Below are 21,385 nucleotides of genomic sequence, written 5' to 3' on the forward strand. Positions count from 1 at the left end.
TATAGCATCCAAAAAATCCACGGTAATGCCACATGATCCACTCTTTATATCAAATGATAAAAAAAGGACAAAAATTTAGAGGGAAAACATTCACATTTCAATGACATTCAATTTCATATATGGGCCATTTTTAGAAAATTGGCTTAAATTGTGTCGTCCCCCCCCCCCCCCAGCAGTTAATGTTAAATATATTTGGCATAAACTTTTTATTCCTTCACTTTCCATTTTATTCCTGTTTCTGACAAGTCACCACTATATAATGTTTTCATCAGAATTCGCTCAAGCAAATTTTTATTTCTTAAGTGTCCTCTTGGCTGTCCCCAGCCCACATTTTGTAAATTTTACAATGATAACTTCCTACCTTAAAACGAAAATATATATTTTTAGGACCTGTATACCTTCATATTTCTCATCTTTTTTTTTTATCAATAACTTACATTTAAATTAAAATTTTCCCCATGGGATGATGCCACATGAGATTTGCCTATCTCTTAACATGGTGAAAAAATTAAGTTTAAGAATAAATTTTGCTGCTGACTATATTTTATTTATCAGCAGGTAAAGAAGTATCCCTAAGGATGGTTTTTAGATTGACATTTACTTTTGATAATTTTTTGTCCAATTTTGTGACAATGACCCATATCTAACTCTTAACTACTCTAAACTTTTGAGAATTCACTATGTGTATTGAAAATTTATACAATGCACAACAGTATTTTACATGAAATTTACTTCAATACATTTAACATAAATTTATCTTTGTATATTACATGCACATACATGTTTGATAAAAAAAACTTCTTGAAACAAATTGGTAAAGAAAGACAAAATATCATATATTCAGGGCTTATTTGTTTGTGGGGGGGGGAAAGAATTGTTGCTATTGTTAGATTTGTTTAGAGAGGTTGTTATGCTACAGGCTTTTTTTTGGGGGGGGGGCAAGAAAGTTTGAAACAAAGTCTTATATATATATATAAAATTACTAAATTCATTTTAAATACTATAAACCTAAGCAGGATTTACAGGAGAAAAACATCCAGTCCAAACGTATACCAATATTAATATCAAACTTTACCAATGTTTGAAGTATGGCCAGTTTATGTGTTGGCTGAAATCCAAATTACACAGAAAGCTGGGACTATTACAAGTTTTGGCCTTCCAATTCACACACTAGCCAGACTTCATACATTGGTCATAAAATGTACATATCTATTTCCCTGACAAGATAAAAAATATTTTGCGTTATAAATATTTTTACATCTAAAAATTCCATATGTTTTAAAAATTAGATTTTTTTTCCCTTAAAGTCTGGAAATAATCAACGAATCTTTGAGCATTTTCTCTGCAAATTCAGCTGCTTCCAGTCCTGTACCCCAAGATAATGAAACACCATGGCCTCCATGACCATAATTGTTTATAACCTGTTATGAGAAGAGGCATTTCACTCAAGATTCATTCTTGATGTTATAGTTTATTTAGTAAATTAAAAAAGAAAACAAATTGAAAGGCAATACACTTGACTGACCTTCAAAAATTTCCCAGAATCTTCAATGATTGTAGCATTTAAGCAGATAGATGCACGATGTGGACGTAGTCCCACCCAGTCCCACTTTACTTCAGCATTCTGAAAACAGCACAGAAATATTGTGTATTGCAATTTGTTATTAATCTTGATAATTGATGGTACAATATTGAAAAACACTACATCCATACAGTTACTAATGTTAAAATGTCATGGTTGTAACCTTAAAAATAACTGGAAAAGTTATTCCTTCTGCACAGATCTCAGTATTTGGTATGTCACAGGCAAGGGAAATTTTTTACTGCCTTAATTTTTTTTCAAAATAATCACAGTAAAATTTTTATTGCATAGAGTAGATAGACACAATAACATAACTGTTTTTTATAATTTAAGAATTTTACAATTGAAGATATAAATTATTTTCAACATAGCTGCACAAAGTTCAATTTATTTTTAAATTCAATATTTTGAATAGGGCCTTGGCATTTAAATTTCTGAACGGGCTTGAAGGGTTAATTTCCCCATCCTGATTGTAGATCATAAACAAATGGTGACACTAATTTGTGTCTATGATACAGAGTTCATAATGGATGGTTTTACATTAAAGTGCTTTCCCTGAACAAAATTGCATGGGGAATTGCTACAAATCACCACAGGCTTGCATATTGTTGAAAAATATAAAATATTTCTATGCAGTGAATTTTAAATTTAATAAAATGAACTCGAATCTTTATTTTTCCATCACACATTTTGGCAAATTATCAGTGAATAAATATTTGCTATAGGCAAGGGACCTACAAGAGGTAATCATCTTGCCATATCTGGCAAACGGACAGAAAAAGTTATGCACCTTACTACCTTAGGCAATCAGAATTCTGTGTGTCAAATTAACTCCAGTTTCTTCTATTTTATTAGAAACAATATCCTTGCCTCATTGTGGTACCCATAGCAAAGTTTGCAATGAATATTTGGGAACCACTTGCTGCTTCACATCTTTGTACAGTCGATGCTTATTATAATGATGCCACATTATAGCAACCATTCCATTACAACGACCAGTAAGCAGTGGCAGCTTGGGGGTAGAATATTCTGGGGGGGGGGGCAAAACAAAATTTCAAAGATAACAGTAGTCAATTTTCACAAATATACATATAATTTATGTAATTTTTTTATTCTAATTAATTAGATAATTTGTGTATTGAAATTTTGTTTTCAACATGTCTGTTCAAGTAGAGAAAAATTCACGCTCAATCTAGCTGAACTGCATATTATGTTCAATTTTTTGTAGCATACACAAAGATTTTTAAATCAATTTTTATTTAAACTACTTAATATTACGTAATTATTTCTATACCATATTTTCTATATGTAAAAAATGGAAGAACCCCCTTGAATGAATTTTTTGAAAAAAACACTGAAATTCAAAACTTTTATACTATTATTTTGAAATCTGCGGCAGGCCGGATAGCACCTCTAATTGGCCACATCTGCCCCACAGGCCTTAGTTAGCCCATCACTAGCTTAACCAAAGAAGAAAAACAAATCAGGTAAACCAAAGAAAATAATTTGTAATTTGGATATTATTAAATACGTGTAAAACAGACATATTTGTATAACATTCATTGTATGTGCATATTGTAACGTTTTCTTACAAAAAAATAATAGTTTCAATAACGAAAAGTTTCAATGATGAAATAGCTGCATAGTTACAGTTGTCATTGACAGATAACATCATGAAAATATTTTCATCTTTATCACCATCTGTTGGCAATAAACGTAACTATTCCGACAACAAAATTTTGTTATTTAATAAAATCTTGTCTTTCTGTGCAAACTAAATCATTCATGTTTTTCAAATTATTGAATTTTTACCTTTTTTTGTTACTTTTTGGATATTAAGTGAACAAAAATTTCCCTTTAGAGGAAACTTTTTTTACATGCATTTTCAAAGATGTGCTACCACCTATTGATGAAAATATGTAGTCAAGTACCCTAGTAAAATATTGAACTGCATGTATAATTAAAAAAATATGTATATATATATTTTTGTTTTTGTTTGATGAACTTAAAATTTCCACAAATGTCAAGCAAATTCCTACGTATAGCAATTTTAGCCAGTTTTTTTTCATGTATATGGGAAATTTATCACTAGTTACCTTCATTGGGGTGTGGGATCTAACGCACTGCGGAAGGCATAACAAACTGCATGGAACTTTTCTTTTCCTCTCTGCTGCTATATCTTTACTTACAGAGCTCTGAGGAACAAGGCGCTACTCCTAAAGTGCAGTGCCAAAAATATGAACTGAACTTGTCGTTTAATTCAATCTTTTGCTACAAGTTCTAAATAATTTTCCTAAAAAATGAAAACTATATTTTGTTTCAGAATATTTTTTAAATCAAACAGTAATAAACCCACCAGATATATATCAGTTTTGAGAAATTGAATTAATATTCAGAAAACTTATGGCATCAAACTTGTGCCTAGAAATTCTCCTGGGGTGGGGGGTGCACCTTCATTACGAGTCGCCGCTGCCAGTAAGTCCTAAAATTTTTTGTAAGCGATTATCCCATATATTTTTCTTTCAATAACCACCCAATATTATAACCATTTTTGACGGAATGACGGGGGTTCATTATAATGAGCATTAACTGAATAACGATGTGATAATTATGCATTGATAAAACATACATATAAACTTTGTTCGTGAAATGAAATAATCTAAGAAAGGAAAAAAAGTGTGTTGCAATTTATTTTTAAAAAATAATTTACTTGCAAACTTGGAACCAACTGCAAACATCTCTCCCAAATGAACTGTTTTTGATATGGATTTACAGTCATGTCCCAGCTCCCATAGTCTTTTATGCCACCAAGAGTCACATAATCACAACTGAAAGAAAGACATTGTTTTCTTTCATAAATTAATCATTGTACGTTTCAGTATCTACAATCTACAGTTATAGTAGATGCATATGTAATTAACCTAGTTTTATTACTACATATTGGAGTTTCACTTAGAGTTGGGTGATTTTACAAGAAAGTTTAAGTGAAACTCTGATATATGATGATGAAACTAAGTTGGTTACATATATTATGGTGCAAGTGTGAAGTCTAGTACCTTTGCAAAGAAGCTAGCCACTTTGCATGATGCCCAGACTTACTGACTACTTTGAAAAGAACCTAGACTTCTGACATGGGTTGCAGCATATACATGGCCAACTGATTTTCTTTTTGTTGTACTTGGCGTACTAAATAGCCGCTGTCATAAGCAGTTGTGATAATTGTTTATTAAATAAAAAAATATATGTATATATAAAGAGAAACATACCCTGGAATTACATATACACTGTCACCATAGTAAAAATGCTTGATCCATGGTGCCTTCACCTGTGAATAAAAAAGTCTTTATACGAACCTGCTTATAATGAACAAGGGTATTAAAAATTTTTACATATAACAAACTTTTTCCATGTCCTGCAAATTTTGTATTGCTTATAACGAACACAGATTTAAGCAAAGTACAATTAAAACAAATTTTCAGCCGATTGTCAAACATAGAACTGACACAATTTTTTTTTTGTAATCAAAATCTTCTCTTATCTGTAAATTTACCTTTATGCAACTGATAAAAAATGCCTTCTTTCTTTCCTTAGAAGACATTCTAGTAGGGATGTTTTGGGTACTGTAAAATCCTATTTTGCTTCTTTTTTCTACTTTTTTTGTTAAATCTTATTTTGTTTGGAGGAAACCTTATTAGAGAAAGAAAGAATTGAGGTTATTTATTCCAAGGAAGTTAACCTCCAAACCAACTTTAGTGCACATTTGCCATTCTCAATCTACAAAGATTCTGTTGCTAGTTTTGGTGATTTCATCATGTGCAAATTAATTTTGAGGATGTCCACTTGCAAAATGTTATTCATTGTTTCAAAAATTATACAGCTATACAGTTGGTTGAGAGCCAAAAATGGGGAAAAGTGAGGTAGCAAAAAAAAATTATGGATTACTCAAAATTTATTTTTTTTTAAATGGTTTGAAAATATGAAACAAAAATTTTTTCTCAGTGTCTGTGCTCTTACTAAAAGAAAAGGCATTGTATTTTGCATGCCTATTTGATCAAAATTATTTAAATGCAAAACGCTCAAGTCCACACAAATATCAAGAAAAAAAAACATTGATTGCCATATTTTTGTTGATGCTTGCTTTTGTGTTAATGTTCAATTACGTAAAGTTAGTTTTAATCAAATTTTTAATCCCCATTAAAATATATTATTTTAATCTCTTTATTTTAAGAATGAGCAGGTTATTGAAAAATATGTATTGTGCATGTAAAATGATTTATTTTGCTTAAAAATGCATCATTCTCCAAGTCGGTATGGATATAACAAAGTTTCACTGTTTTTTCTGACTTTGTTACAAATGGGCTCAATTGTAAAATCAGAGCCTACAAATAGGGCAAATAAACTTGTAACGGACTCAAAATATCATTGCCTGTGATACTTCAAATCTCAAGTTTTGCATTCGTTAGATTTAAAGGATATAACAATAAATGCTTGAAAGGCAGAAACAAACAATTAAAGAAAATTTATTTGAAAGTTATGTTGTACATATTTCAGTATTTTCAATTCGCACAGAAATTACTAACTGAAATGCAGTGACAGGGTTGCAACTAAAAAAAAAAAATTTATGTCGCCTGGGGCTAATATCTATTTCAACATGCCCATTCCCATAGCTTTTATTTTATTTATTTTATCACACAACCCAGTAGGCAAGATTGCACTTACACTGGTCAAAATCGTTCAAGGAAGAAACGAATCCAGCATAAGGGGCAGAAACGTGATCATGTGGAAGACTGTTCCACAGTCTAGCTAAACAGCATCTAAAGCTATAAAAATAGCAGTCGCTTCTGGCCACTGGAGTTTTCAATTGAAGACTGCGTCTGCAGAGGTTAGGGCGTCTGTCCAAAATTTTGAAAAGAGTTATCAGAAGGTAAATATACCCTATTGTGTACCAGTTTATAGCATATTTTAATGGAAAAAGAGTAAGCACAGTTACCTTCCTGGGTCTAGTGTACCTGCCTTCCCCAGCCACTCTCAGTTGTGGCCCTGTACAATGAGAGAAACCAGTCTAAAACACCCGGCCCTTTTTAAACCTGATCTTTCTCTAACTAAATAAATAGGCCTTAAAAATCAATCTCTCTTCCTCTCTCTCTCTCACTCTGTATTATATGCATAGAAACATACACAATTCATGTAAAATTTCTGGTATTTCTTTTGCTAATAAATACCAATTTTGAAAATGGTAGATATTTTCTTATTACTTTTATTGTTTGGCCACGAACTGGAACAAGCTGGTTATCCTCAAGTAGATCCTTTGCACCCAATCCAGTGCAATTGATTATAACATCGAAAGAATCGGGGACCTAATCATAGAAACAATGAACACAATTAGATTTATGTATATATTTATGTGTATCTAATACATTCTTTGTGGGATGATAAACAAAAACAAACTATTATACGAGTTAAACATCAAAATGGCTGCCTGGCAGTCAAGTGGCCAATACGCTAATCTTCAGCTTTGCAAGTGTAACACATTTAATGTAGGTCTGTGGGCTTGAATCTATTCATTTTCATCTATGAAGATCTTGCTTTGAATTCTGATTAGACCTGGATGTTTTTATAACTGACCCTAATTTATTCTTAGCTGATGCAGATCTCTTAAAACACTAATGAGCAAACTTTTTTAGACGCGGGTCGAAAAACAAAAAAATTTGGTAGGCCGGACATATTCTGTAATTGATTCATAATTGGAATTTCTATGTTTAGAAGTGAAGTGGAAAGACACATTCTTTAAACACTACCACGGTTTCACTGTAAATGAGACACAATGATATATCCTTTACAACCGTGAAAATAAATAAACATATTTTGATAACTTAATGCATATTTATCAGGGCATGTCAAATTTTTTGCATATACAAAAGTTTTTAATCAATTTCTATTCAAATTTTCACTATTATACATGGAACACCCTTTTAAATGAATTTTTTTAAACACAGAAATTGAAAATTTCTATACTATTATTTTTAAATCTCCGGCAAGCCAGACAGAACCTCTAAGCAGGCCGTAATTTGTCCATCACTATCTTAAAATAATGTCATTCACCTATATTTTAAAAAATATGAAAATAGCTATAAACTTTTTGAAACTGGAAAATTGTTCATTACAATTTAAAAATCACTATATTTTCACTTGAAATTTCATTTTAATATTCTTTGCCACTGAGGCTCTCACATATCTTTGAGAGATTATTTCCTCTAAAACATTGGTTCTGAAAGTGTGTGCTGCTGTGATTTGGTGATATTCATATGTGCTGGTTTGGTACTTTGAAGTGGTTCTTTGTTAGATTATTATGAGGAGTTTTGGTTGAATATTGACCAGTTCAAGGGAGCCAGGATTGAGAAAAGTTAGAGAACCACTGCTCTAAACTCTGGAAAATTTATACTGAGGGAATTATATCACAGATTTCAGGAAACATTGCTCTAGAGATTTATTTAATCATCTTCAAACAAAACACTAAACTACCACAAAATTAAAAAATTTACTTCATTCAACCTTGATAAATGCATCCTTTCAATCAATCCACCAGATTTTTCAAATCTAAATTATAAATATTCAAATCAATTACCCAACTACTAGAGATGAATGAACAAAGATAAATTAACAAGATAAGTAAGATTTCAAAGATAAATTAACTATGATATTACATCTATTACTGCATAAGAACACAACTTATGAAGCATATGACTAATTATGACAGTTGAAAATGAACAATTGAGTCTAAAAACAATTTGGAAATATATGATTATGTAAGGGGATTAAGCAGAAAAATAGAAATATAATCAAGCTTCATTTTATGATGAAAAAGCACCAAAAATATTTTATACTGAATTCTGTAATTAACTGACAAAGTAGAAATTTGATTATGTCCAGCATAAAAAAATATTTAATTCTTATTGATTTCCATCTTAACAAGTTTCTACTGTTTTCTTTCAGATTTCAGAATGTTTGAAAAAGAAAAAAGAGGAAAACCCTGTGTGTGAGCATGCGGGCACATGCTTGTGTTGTTTTGCCAAATACAAATTGCTGATTTGTTAATCGGCAAGTGAATCAACATTGGCTTAGTGAATAAAACTGTAAATTATTTGCATCTTTTTTTTCCTGAGAGGCTGTGATAGGAATAAATATTTTAAAAATGAATATAAAAAATGATTTTTCAAAGATTAGCAAATGCAGATATAAAAATTGGAATTTTTTCAAAACAGAACTGACAAATTCCTCAAGATTTTATTATCGACGAAAAGCATTTGCACATGACGATTATACACTGCTGTGGACTATAGGATAAAATTTTCTCTCAAAGTAACGACATTCGCATCTACAGATTATATGCAGTAAATGCACCCTTAAAATGACAATCCCAAGATATCTCAGAAAAACTGGAGATCAGTGACTGGGATATTACATGTACAACTAACTACCAGCAGGTCAAGCAAAAAACTGCTTACTGACAACAATATTTTGCATTTTAAAATTCAATATAGAATGTAATTAATTTTAAGCAATAAAAAAAATGATTTTTTGGATTAGAAATTCAAAAAAAATCTGACCAAGAAGGGGTTAAAGGGTTAAGGTAACAAAAATAATGTGAAGGTTGTGGTAAGAAATTTGTTACAAAAAAAATGTTTCATTATCGAAAAAAAAAAAAAAGACTATGTATACACAATTTCAAAGATGTATACCCACTTCTTTCTTAGCCATGGTAAATAATATCTGCAATCAGCTACAACTGTTGTGAAGAATGCTCCATCTCTGTCATATGAAAAAAAGGAGAAATTGTAGTAAAAAGCATGCAACTCTAGCAGAGCCAACATAATAGTCACAATGCAGAGTCATTTGATCATTTTTGTCGCACCACAGCCATTTTCTGCACACAAGGGCTAATTAGACCCCAGGACCTACAATTTATTGCCGATTCCGAACGGCAGGCTTGTTTTTTATACTCATCGAGAGGTTGGTGGGCTAACCCCTCGATGGGAGACTCCCTGCAGTAGCAATCAATGCACAGTCCAATGCAATTAATTACTGCACACATACACACCAGGCAATCAGTTGAAAATTTATGTATGTAAATTTAATGTACCTTGTGAACATTCCCAAGAAGAAATTTTAGCGAATCAGTGTATGCCTTAATGTGTGTACATATAAGTAGACGTAATGAGTTAATTATGTCAGAGTTATGCATGTTGCACGTCTCCCAATGCCATTTGTCTTCCGATTCCAAAACCAATGAACAAAAGCCTTTGAATTTCTCTGCCAATATACACAGTAATGTAATCTGAATTTTAAAAAATGAACTAAAAATTTGAAATCAATGAGAATAACAACTATAGGCTAGTTTCTTCTCCCCCCCCCCCCCATTTTCTGTTAAAATGCATAGGTGCAAATACTTAAGATTTTTTAGCCTTATTAAAATCTTCTGGTAGGAAACTAGATTCTTCTGATTTTTGGTCCTCGATTGTACTTAATCCTCAAATTATGTATGATTTTTCATTAATGAAAAAATTCCCTAGAAAATCCCTTGGTGTTTGCAATCCTAGGTTGACCCTGTTTCTTCAAGAAAAATACGGGAAGTTAGGAATCTAAATATGTTTATATTGCGAATTGCCACCAAATATAATGCCAAAAGTTAGCAAAGCCAATTACAATTATAATCGCTCTAATGGCAAGAAATGAAGCTCTACTGTAAATCACAGTGGGTTAAAATGAATTCTATAAAAAAACCAAAACTGCTTAACATGACAAATATGTGAGATATGTTTTCATGTTCTCTCATTATTATAATATAGTTTATAAACGGGCAAAATGATTTTAATCCTTGATTTTAGTGCAGAATAAAAATTCAAGTAGGCTCCGTTGAAGATACAGGGAAAAATATGAAAAAAAAATTATAAAAAGTTAGGATGGTGAATATTATGGGGGAAAATACAGGAATGTCCTGAAAAAAAAATCCCCCAATCTTTCCCTTTATTTGTACAACATGTTTTCTTTTGCAGCAAAATATTTCCTTATGTGATAATTTACAGATTTTTCAAGTCTGAAATTTAGCACCTATGAAAATGAGATTCACCCTAACACAACTTACTTGAATTTTCCAGGAAACTTCTCCATTTCTTTTTCTGTAAGACCTCTATAATCAGGAAGCAAACTTTGAAGGAAGTCATTCTAGAATGGAAAAGGAAATTATTGCGAGAGAATCAGTAAAATGTATTGATAATTAATTGGTCAAATAGGATCAAAGACAGCTCATGACCCCAAACCATTGAAAAACACAACATTCAGTCATTTGGGGAATCTATTGTCTGTTTTTGACATGAATATGCTGTTTAACTATGACGAAAGGACAAAAACTATTAATGCAAATAAGGTACTTCCTTGTTACCTTGTTTTAGTGACAATCAAGTCAAGTGACCAAGATGTATTGCCAAAATAGGTTGTAAAAATCTTGCAAAATATTTCGTCCTAAAAAACGGCACATGTTTGTTATTATCATAGGGATATTCAAGTATTATGTTAGCATCAATGGGGGGGGGGGGAATTTGATGCTTTACATGAAAATTCTCATAGAAATAAGTATGTGTGCGTGTGAAATGATTTGCTTTTATAGTATTAAATTGATGAAAAATTGTCTAATTAAAAAATAAAATGAAGACATTTTCATTCAAATTGATATTATAACAAAATTCACCCTTCGAACAGTTTTGCCAGTACTGGAAAGGTAATAACCAGATACATTTTGCACACCAGCAATACCAGCTTCATCAGAAGATGCAATCGCTTGGAAATGTTTTAGAGAAGATTCGCACCACTTGCTGGAAGGAAAAGAAAAGAAAAAAGACCAAAATGACATTTCATAGATTCTAAGTTTATGACAGACTGATCAAAGTGATATATAGGCCTATAATGCTGTGATATAGAAGACGTAGAAGTCTTGACATAAGTTTTATCATGTGAATAATTTTTTGAATCCTATATATATATTCCTATATTCCCCCTAGAGAGTAGATACAATGGAACAGATACAGTTAAACCCTGATATAGCACATATATATCATTGATCTATAATGATTTCTTATACATATACAGCCGACACTTGTTATGACACCCCGCCCCCCCCCCCCCCATTCCATCGAAAACAGGTGTTTATCAAAAGGTATACATATAGGATATTTCTTACATGGAAAGCATTTGGGACTTACCTTACTGGTTGTTGTAATGGAACAGTAGCTATGATGTCGGGTAGTTATAACGAGTGTCGACTGTATGTTATTTTATAACAGGGGTGTTGATGAATTTCAGGTACCAGGTCACCATTTTCTATGTGTGGTTAGTGAATTAAGAGTCGGAGGAACACAAAAACTTGAAATTTATATCAGAATATCTACCCCCATGGTAGGGGGGCCACTATGTCCTGGAAAAGTCGAAAGAAATATTAATTTGTTCAACTTTCAGGAGAGTGCATGGCCATTTCTTTGATTTTAAAACATGTCACAGGTCATTTGAGTGATCTGAAACAGCATTGTAGGTCACTCAAATGATGAATAAATGTGTTGCGGGTTGCTTATGTGCTCTGGAAGAGTACTGTGGTGATCTGTAAAAATGCCACTGGTCACTTAAATGATCTGGAACTGTGCCCGAGTCACTATAGCAGTCTGGAACCAAGTTTATTTTTGTCCATTCTGTAATTCATTTTTACAAAATTAGGTTTGCGGTCATGGGCCACATCCAGGGGCGTAGCCAGAAATTTCGTTCGGGGGGAGGGGACCAGACCCCCAAGTTCCCCCCCCCCCCCTCGCTACGCCCTTGGCCACATCAGATGATTCCAAGGACCATTTGGCCCTTAGGTTATGGGATGAGCATATACAGAATAAAACAAGGGTGCTTTGAAGAGTGTGGGCCACTTCATCAGTTTGATAATGTGTCGCAGTAATCACTTAGGTGATCTCGAACTGTTCTGCGGGCACTTAATTGAAGAGATAAATTGCCAAGGCAAATAAATTGAAGTTAGAATTTTTCACAGGTCATTGAAGTGTAAATGTGCCCCAGATCGTTTGAGTGATGTGACGTAGACCACTCAATTGTTATGAGAATGCGTCACTTAGGGGGATTTGGTATTATTCCGCTTAGTTAATTTTTACAAAATTTGATTTTTGGTAAAGGGGCACATTATATAACTCCGAGGGCCGCATTTGGCCCACAGGCCGAGCATGTGTGGAGTAAAACCTGGACTTTTACCGAGTTTTGGATAGATCAGGATCGATGCTTGCCTCAGGTCGAAACAATCCGCCCGCGCCGTCACTGAGAGTTTCGCTCTCGAACTTGTCCGCGAATATAGTGATCGATGCATCGGGAATGCGATCCTTGATACAAACAGCTGTAGATAAACCGATGACGCCAGCCCCAATCACGGCTATTTTGTCCCGTTTAATCTCCATTTTTTTTTTCAAAACTAATTATAAGCAGCTCTCTTTTAATTACACGTTTATCAAGTGAAAAAGTTAAAAAAAAAACCCCTCTTCGCGAAATCAACGAATATTATCTACTTCCAGATCTAGCTGTTTTTGTTTACGTTTTGATATGGACGGCCTGAACTTACGTTTCATGATTACTAAGGATTTTGGGACCACGTGACTTTGCACATTGATCTTTTGCAATCACTGTTTTTTTTGACCGGGATATCCAATCAGAGTGGGTTGTTACATTTATGGGGGAGGGGGGGGGGAAAGGAAACAGATATTTTTGAAGAGTCCAAATTTAACATGTAGATGGCAGCACAAATCAGAACACATATTCCTGTGAATTGATTAGATCTTACAAAACCCACTTACTTCTGTTTTTAACAGATGGCGCCACAACGATAACGGTATTTTTCACTACGCTTTCCGTACTGAGAGACTGACTGTTACTACTAAACTTTTTTTGCTTACAAAAAAATGTTATAAAAGCACAGAATAAACAATAACCGATTCAACTTTTTTTAAATAGCGTTTGCAATGAAAGTAGCACTGTGGTTTCCAGTCAATTCCGAATGGCAGGAAAGAAACAGTAGCGCCGCCTTAACGCATGGGCCTACCCAGGCAATGCTGAGAAGCGTCGAGTGCAGAGGAAGGCTCATGATAATGAGATTTACCATAGGTGGAGGTAGACCTGAAAGTCTGCGGGAGTGGGGGTACGAGGATCATGGGCGGAATAGACTTGGAAGTCTGGGGGGGGCACTGTCATTATTGCTGGGGGGGGGCAAGATGATGATGATGTTGATTCATCTATACATATATACATTAGATCAGTCGACTTCACCTTTGGTGCTGGGGGGGGGCAATGCCCCCCACGCCCCCCCGTATCTCCGCCCATGACGAGGATGATTGCTGGGGGGGGGGGGGGAGCATGATGATGAGGATGTCATTTCGTATATACGCATACACATTAGATCAGTCGGCTTTGCCTTTGACATGGGGGGGGGGGCAGTCCTTTCCCCGTATCTCCGCCCATGAGATCTATAGATCTAGATTTTTTTTCCAGAGTCATTATTTATAAATTGGGAGGTCAATACCGTATTTCCTTATTAGGTAATAGCAGTGTGGCATTAACGCATGAGCCCACCCGGACCAAAGCGCTTGCTTCTCTTCAAGAGCTTTGACCCGGACCACGACCTCCTATATAACCGGCCCCTGTCACGACCTCCTTCGCGGGTGGGCTCATGCGTTAAGACGGCACTGGCCTCCTTCCTACTGTAAACAAGATTAAAAGACATAAAATTCGATGATTATAAAATTTTATAACGGTATTTTTGTTCCACCTAAAATTTACTGCTCCCTAAATTTTGCTGAACGTAGCAGTTGTCCCCCTTCCCCCCTTAAATTCCGACATTGCTTAAAGCAATTTTTTCTTAACATTTTGGGGGATATTCTTTAATATTGGTCCGAATATATATATACACTGTGGCAGGGGCATACGCAGGATCGACTTTTTGAGGTGGGGGCAAGGCCGTAGTGCGCCTTTTCGAGTCCTTACGGCAGACTTTTCCTCGAGGCCATTCTTGAAACAGAATGTCCACGTTTAGAAATTTCTGTTCACCGGATCACTTCAGGGCCGGATCTAGAGGGGGTGGGCAACTGCCTTGGGCGGCAGTTTTAGGTGGGAACAAAGAACGCCCTTATAAAATTATAAATTTTTGAAGTTGTGTAGGGTGGGGGGCAAAAGTTCTAATTACGGCCCTGCCCTACTTCACCGCATATTGAGTTCTCTCGCATATTAAGAAAGTAAATGATAAATAATATCAATACATTGGAACCTCTGCTGTCATCTATGAATCATAAAAAATAATAAACACATCAGCCTGCTTAAAATATCTTGCTGAGTTGTAATTATTATTATTTTTTTGTTATTTCAGGTACCAAAAATTTTGTTATTTAAGAGGTACCAAAAAGTTCCCCCTTTTTTTCCTAGATGGGGCACATTCTTTCTTATTTCATCTGCACACACCTGTTGTTCCTCTGCTCACAGAATTTCGATATCTGTGTGGACTGACCAAATTAACATACTACCTTATACAATATAAGGAAATTTTTCCTGCTCAGCAAAAAAACTCTGTACTGGGAAGCATTCTCAGTCATTCTCAGTTTCTAAACGTCCATATTTTGTAAACTCATTCACCATGAAAAAATGGTCTTTCTTAGTTATTTTTGCCACAACCAATAAACGGGTGAAAATAAAATTCTATATTAGCAAAAAATATTCCCTCTAGAAAATATTGGAAATAACTATACAGTACAGAAGGGGGTCTTCAACGTTTCAGACAGGCGAAATGAAAAATTTCCATTAAGTCATACCATGATATTTACTTGTAAGATGGCATACAGACTCTTGTCTGTAGTGAATGTACGGTGGCAGAAACACAGTGTACAGAATTTAATGTAATATACAGTGGCGTGTAAATGGATGGGCAAGCGGCCCCTGAATTAGTGAAGAATTTACTCTGAAATTTATTCTGATTTAGCAATAAAACTAAGCAATTCTTAGTTTTATTGTCAAAGAATTTCTTCCATTAAATATGAATTTTCAACAAAACTGAAATTATTTCTCTCACCGGTTCTGGATTTTTCTATCTTCGGTTACGTAATTCGAAAATTACTCATGAAATTTCACAATTGTGAAATGTGAAAATTTACAATTAGAAAAAAAAATTTTCTAGCACAAAAACTCTGAAATTATTTATGAAAGTAATTATGAAATTATTTTTTTCAAGATATCTGAAGTTAATTTTGAGAGTTATTAGGAAATCATTTCTAAGAGTGATTACAGAATAATTTTTAAAAGTAATCGTGAAATAATTTTTAAAAGTAATCGTGAAATAATTTTTAAAAGTAATCGTGAAATAATTTTTAAAAGTAATCGTGAAATAATTTTTAAAAGTAATCGTGAAATAATTTTTAAAAGTAATCGTGAAATAATTTTTAAAAGTAATCGTGAAATAATTTTTAAAAGTAATCATGAAATCGCATCTAGAAAGTAATTTATGAAACTGTTTCTTTCTCTCTCTCTCAAGTCTGAATCTATTTCTAAAAGCAAGTCAGAAATTATTTTTTCAATAACTTTAAAGATTTTCCGTAAAATTAATCATAAAATCATTTCTTTTCGCATTTATATTTAAAATACTTCGAAAAAATACTATAATTCTAAAACTCATTCCTTCAATCAAGGTGATTTTCCGCAATTCTGTTGTTATTTATACCTTTTGGATTCTGAATTTCCCTCCCGAAATCTACTCTATAGTATAAAATCACAAACTCAAAAAGGGCCTGTTTCTAAACAACCGAAATTAGTCACGATTTTATGTTACGGAAGTGGGTGACGTTTTTTGAGTGAAGGAAATCTGTTACGTTTTTGTGTTACGGAAGTCGGTTACGATTTTGGGTCAAGTATTCATTTAACTCTAGCATATATCTTGACCCATTTGACCCATCGGGATCATGTTATGTGCATGTACCGAGAGGCTACCACATCCTACAGCAGGGCCCCTAGGCTGGAATTTAGATGGCGAGCCCCCAAACCAGCTTTTCAAGGGCCCCCCCCCCCTCCTCTGTGGTTAATTTATAGTGTGAAAAATCAAAAAGTGATAAGAATCGTTCCGGCACTCGCAGCGGAGGATGACCGACAAGCTTCCAAGTCGGGGGCCCCCATGTTTACAGGTTTCATTTTGGGGGCCCTGGATGAATCTCATTCTTTTCTGTTGTAGAATTTGCAACAGCGGAAGCCCGAGATAAAGCCAGTCTGGGGCCCCACTAAAAGTATGCGAATTGGTGTCCCGGGTAATTGGTTGGGGCCCTGGGTTTTATTCGTTGGAAAAACAAATGCGAATGAAAATTTTTCATGGCACTCGCAGCGGAGGATGACCGACAAGCTTCCAAGTCGGGGGGACCCCATGTTTACAGGTTTCATTTTGGGGGCCGTGGATGAATCTGATTTTTTTTTTTGTTTAACTTGTAGAATTTGCAACAGTGGAACACCGAGATAAATCCACTCTGGATTCCCCACTAAATATCTGAGTATTGGGTCCCCGCTACTGGATGGGGCCTTGGATTTCAATCGTTGTAAAATTGATAAAAATTTTAAATTTTTGTGGCCCCTCACCGAGGAGATGTCCGACAAGCCTCCAGGTCGGCGCCCCATGGAAATGTTGACATGTTTCATTTTGGGTGTCCTTTGATGAATCTCATTGATTTTTGTTGTTTAACATTGTAAAATTTACAACACATCGGTAGCCTGAGATAAATCCTGTCAGGGGCCCCACTAAAATTCAGCGAATTGGAGTCTGGGGATCCCATGGGCAAGTTTTCTGGGGGTACTTGATGAATCACATTTGTTTTTTGTTGCTCTATTATTGCAAAATTCGCTTTTTCAGTAAGCTGGTGCTTTCACATGTCCCTTTCCATAGCACGCGGATGAAGTGGGACGAAATAAACAAGATATGTTGTGAAGAGAAGTGGGGGTTGGCCGGCAAAGGCGACAGGGGGGGGGGGCAGAGCCCCCCTAGTAGTATATGAAATCAGGATCTTCAAAAGGGGTTGGGCCTCGAACCCTCCGAATTCGTTAGTACGGCGCTCTATTAGCGTATCAAACACGGCCGTAGCGAGGGGGGTGGGGACTTGGGGATCTGGTTCCCCTCTCCCCCCCCCCCCCGAAATGTGAGAAAATGACCAAAAAAAAAGGAAAAGATGGCCAAATCTATTGTTCTATCACTTTGGTCTCCCCCAAAATGAAAGTGACCCCCCCCCCCCCGAACGAAATTTCTGGCTACGAGCATGGTATGAAGAGCATATTACAGAGAGTTATAAATACCACAGTACAGCTCTCAATAACGGATCTTAATTTAATCCTCCCTTTCAATGTTAAGTAGTAATTTTTTTCGCGGGCCACTGCAAAAAGCTGTGAGGCTCACATTTGACCGGCGTGTCATGCGTTAAAGACCCCCCCCCCCCCCTCAATACAGTATTATATTACATGTAAAAAAAATCATTGAACTAGAGCTCCTACTATTACCTATCAAATAAAAAACACAGCTGTTATAATTCTTCGACTGAAATTGGAGACCACTCTTTAATTATCGCGCCGCATAAAAAGACAATATGATATGATATTAATAAATATTTTTTGAGTAATAATATAAATTGAATTGTCAAATCTGCCACGAAATTTCAATAGTTGTTGTTTCTTTGCAGTAAAATAATGTAAGTAAATTCCCAAAGATGGAAGTAAGTTCCCAAATTCTCATTTGGCTTTTTTTATTTGTCGTGAAAGAGTGTCCAGGTGAGGAACACTTTGATTCTTGTCTGCATCCTCTTCGAAAACATTTACAAAATGCATAGTAAGACTGTTGGTGGATTTTACTTGTTTTATTTTACAGCAAAAAAACAACAACTGTTAAAATTTCATGGTAAACTCAACAATTTAACTAATGTTACTGTGCTCATAAAATATTTATTAATATCATACCATATTCTTTTCTCTATGCGGTACATTAATCGAAAACCGGTCACCAAATTCAATCCAAGAATTAGAACAGTCGTATTTTTTTTATAGGTGATAGCAGGAGTTCCAGTTCAATGGCGTTTGATACATGTGATATTATGCTGTACAGTGCAGTTATTTTAAATAATAAGGCGTATATCTTTGCTTATAAAATTTTATTTTTACTCATTTATTGGTTATGGGTAAAAGTAACTAAGAAAGGCATCATTTTTTCATGATGAATAACGTTAAAAAATACGGACGTTTAGAGTCTGAGAATGACCGAGAATGAATCCCTGTACAAAGATTTTTTTTGCTGCGCAGAAGCAAATTCCTTATATTGTATAAGGTAGCTGGTTATTTTGCCATTCCGCACAGATATCGAAATTCTGTGCGCAGAGCAATAGGTCTATGCAGATTAAATAAAAGACAACGCGCCCCCATCTGGAAAAAAACGTCAGAGGGCAGCACATTTCATAAGTTGGAATAAATTTTTTTCCTTTCCGCGCGAGCATTTCGATGCTCATCATGCTTCCCCCACCCCTCATCCTGGAGCCGGGTTCCATGGACTACTATCTGTGGTGGGGTTCACCTCTATATTGAAGTTATGGTGTAAAAAAAGTAATAATAATGAAATTTTTCTCTGGTCCTCTGCTATTGTAGGGTTCATGGTGCTCATTTAAAACATTCGGAATAGATGCTAATTTCGTACTTAAGATATACAACGCCGGCGCCAGATGAACACCCTATGATACAATGATTAGCATAATGATTATTTCAGTTAAAGCATGTAGCAGAGTTCTTGTATGTGCTAATGTTTATAATCAAAGCTTTTGATTCGTGTGAATATACTCCTTCAATAGTCTGCCAGGGCTCCAACCTCGTGAGTGCCAACTATGAGTTCAAATGGCCACGGCACAAAGAGACCCATGGTTCCACATCCCGCAGTAGGGACCCTAGGCTGAAATTATTGGTGAGACCCCAGGTCAAATTCTTTCACTGGTCCTCTATTAAGAATTTATAGTGATTAAAAAACAAAAATGACGAAATCATCTCTTGCCTTCGGGCTGGAACCCTGTCAGCCCCCACTCCCCTGTGGGGGGGGGGGGTATTCTGTGACTTCAGTTGAATTGGGGCTTCCATAATAAGATTCGGTGCAATGATTAATGACAATAAATATGTATATTAAGAAGAGGTGGTGACAAAGCCGTCTTTCATTTTGCACTGGATATGATGCCGTTAGACGGCAATAGAGAGATACTTTTTTTGGATAAATATTCAAAAATTTGTTTGAGTTCCATATGACAGCTTCATTATCATCAAGGGTTCCGCAGAATAGCCTTATAACTATCAAAGGTTCTGCGAGACCCCCAAGAGACCAAGGGTTGTGTTGGCCTGCACTAGTGGGCGGCATCTTAAGGAGAAATGAAACAAAGTTAATCCAGTAATACTATTTCTCTTTAAGATGCCAACCACTAGTGTTGGCGAAACGGTGAGACCTTCGAATAAACGAGAGGGCTTCTATCCCAAATATCCAATTTTTATCTAATAACGGCCACGAAAACCTTATCTATTTTCTATCGCTAACTATTTATCCGATGTTCACCTTCTCTGTTGAGTAGTCATTTTTTGGACACCCTGTGTCAAGTATTTGCCGAACTATATATATATAAGTAGATAATATCTACTGAGTTTAATGAGCGAAAAATATATCATACACCAATTTAAAACAACGCTACTTACTGAGAAATTCTGAAATCCAAAATTAGGAATCAAGAAAAATTTGTAAGGAATTTTAAAGGATTTAGTTGTGAAATACCCTATAATGTTATTTTAAAAAATGACTGATTTGTGACTGACTGAAATGAAGATCCTTAAAAACTCAAACCCATGAGTGATATAAATCAATTTGTGACGAATATCTCGAAAGCATTCTCGTACTTAGCTTTTTTTTGGACTCGTCAATCAACGTTGCCCAATAATCGGAAAGTTTTTTAGTATCACTGTTCAAGTCATTCATTCAGAAATTACTTCAAACTGCAAATTCTGTGGTTGCTTGGTCTTGCCCAAAAAACCCCAATGTGTATAGTGGGGAAGCCCAAAAATAGGAAGGGAGGGGGGATTAAAACAATTTGACTTTTCTGTGCCCATTCTTTGTTTCATATACCCCAGAGGGGTTTTTATGAGGAACATATGCAATGATAAGTGTGTCACCATGTTCAGTTCTTGAAGAGAGAGAGAAGGAAAACATTTAGCATTTTTAAGATTTTTTTTGATGTTATAGCGAATGCCTCTTAATTTTCAATTCCTTATAACGAATATTTTTTGCATATGTAATATTAGCTATTCGACAATCATCACTTTATCCCTCGTTATTGCGAGATCCTCGTTTAAGCCATGCTCGTTATATAAAGGACTTGTACTGCATTTCTTAAAACTCATGTCTAGCGGAAAAAGTTACTCAGGCTGCAACAGGTTGCAAACGTTGTATTGGCGACATCGGCTGGGGAAAGAAGACGAAGACGACAAAAGTCGATACGAAGTCCAGAGGGGGAAGAGGGAAAACATTTTCGCGAATGTGTACTGATGTTTTCCAATTTTTCTCTTTTTACCTAAAGCAAGACGAGAAGCTTTTTCAAAAAAAAAAGATTAAGAGGATTTTCGTGAAAGTTTTGTGACTCTCAAACTCGCCACGTGCCACAGCATCATCTTTACTCAGCAGGCAGCGTTTCATTTCGG

At 35.0% G+C, this 21,385-nt stretch overlaps 1 protein-coding gene across 1 annotated transcript; it reads right to left on the reverse strand.

The window, feature by feature from the left end:
- Window positions 1-712: 712 nt before the first annotated feature.
- Window positions 713-13,227, reverse strand: LOC149090223 (D-aspartate oxidase-like). Its single transcript, XM_089232904.1, has 10 exons — window positions 12,875-13,227; window positions 11,328-11,451; window positions 10,725-10,804; window positions 9,326-9,391; window positions 8,125-8,179; window positions 6,838-6,939; window positions 4,849-4,907; window positions 4,293-4,410; window positions 1,526-1,624; window positions 713-1,421 (listed from the first exon to the last, which is right to left on the reverse strand). Exons 1-10 carry the CDS (start codon window positions 13,072-13,074, stop codon window positions 1,302-1,304), a joined length of 1,023 nt encoding a protein of 340 aa, XP_089089030.1. The 5' UTR covers window positions 13,075-13,227; the 3' UTR covers window positions 713-1,301.
- Between the last annotated feature and the right edge of the window lie 8,158 nt (window positions 13,228-21,385).

The sequence above is a fragment of the Pholcus phalangioides genome, unplaced genomic scaffold, assembly GCF_987345545.1.
Source record: "Pholcus phalangioides strain wild (caught in Gottingen) unplaced genomic scaffold, Ppha-v1.0 ptg000001l_1, whole genome shotgun sequence".
Classification (NCBI taxonomy): Eukaryota; Metazoa; Arthropoda; class Arachnida; order Araneae; family Pholcidae; genus Pholcus; species Pholcus phalangioides.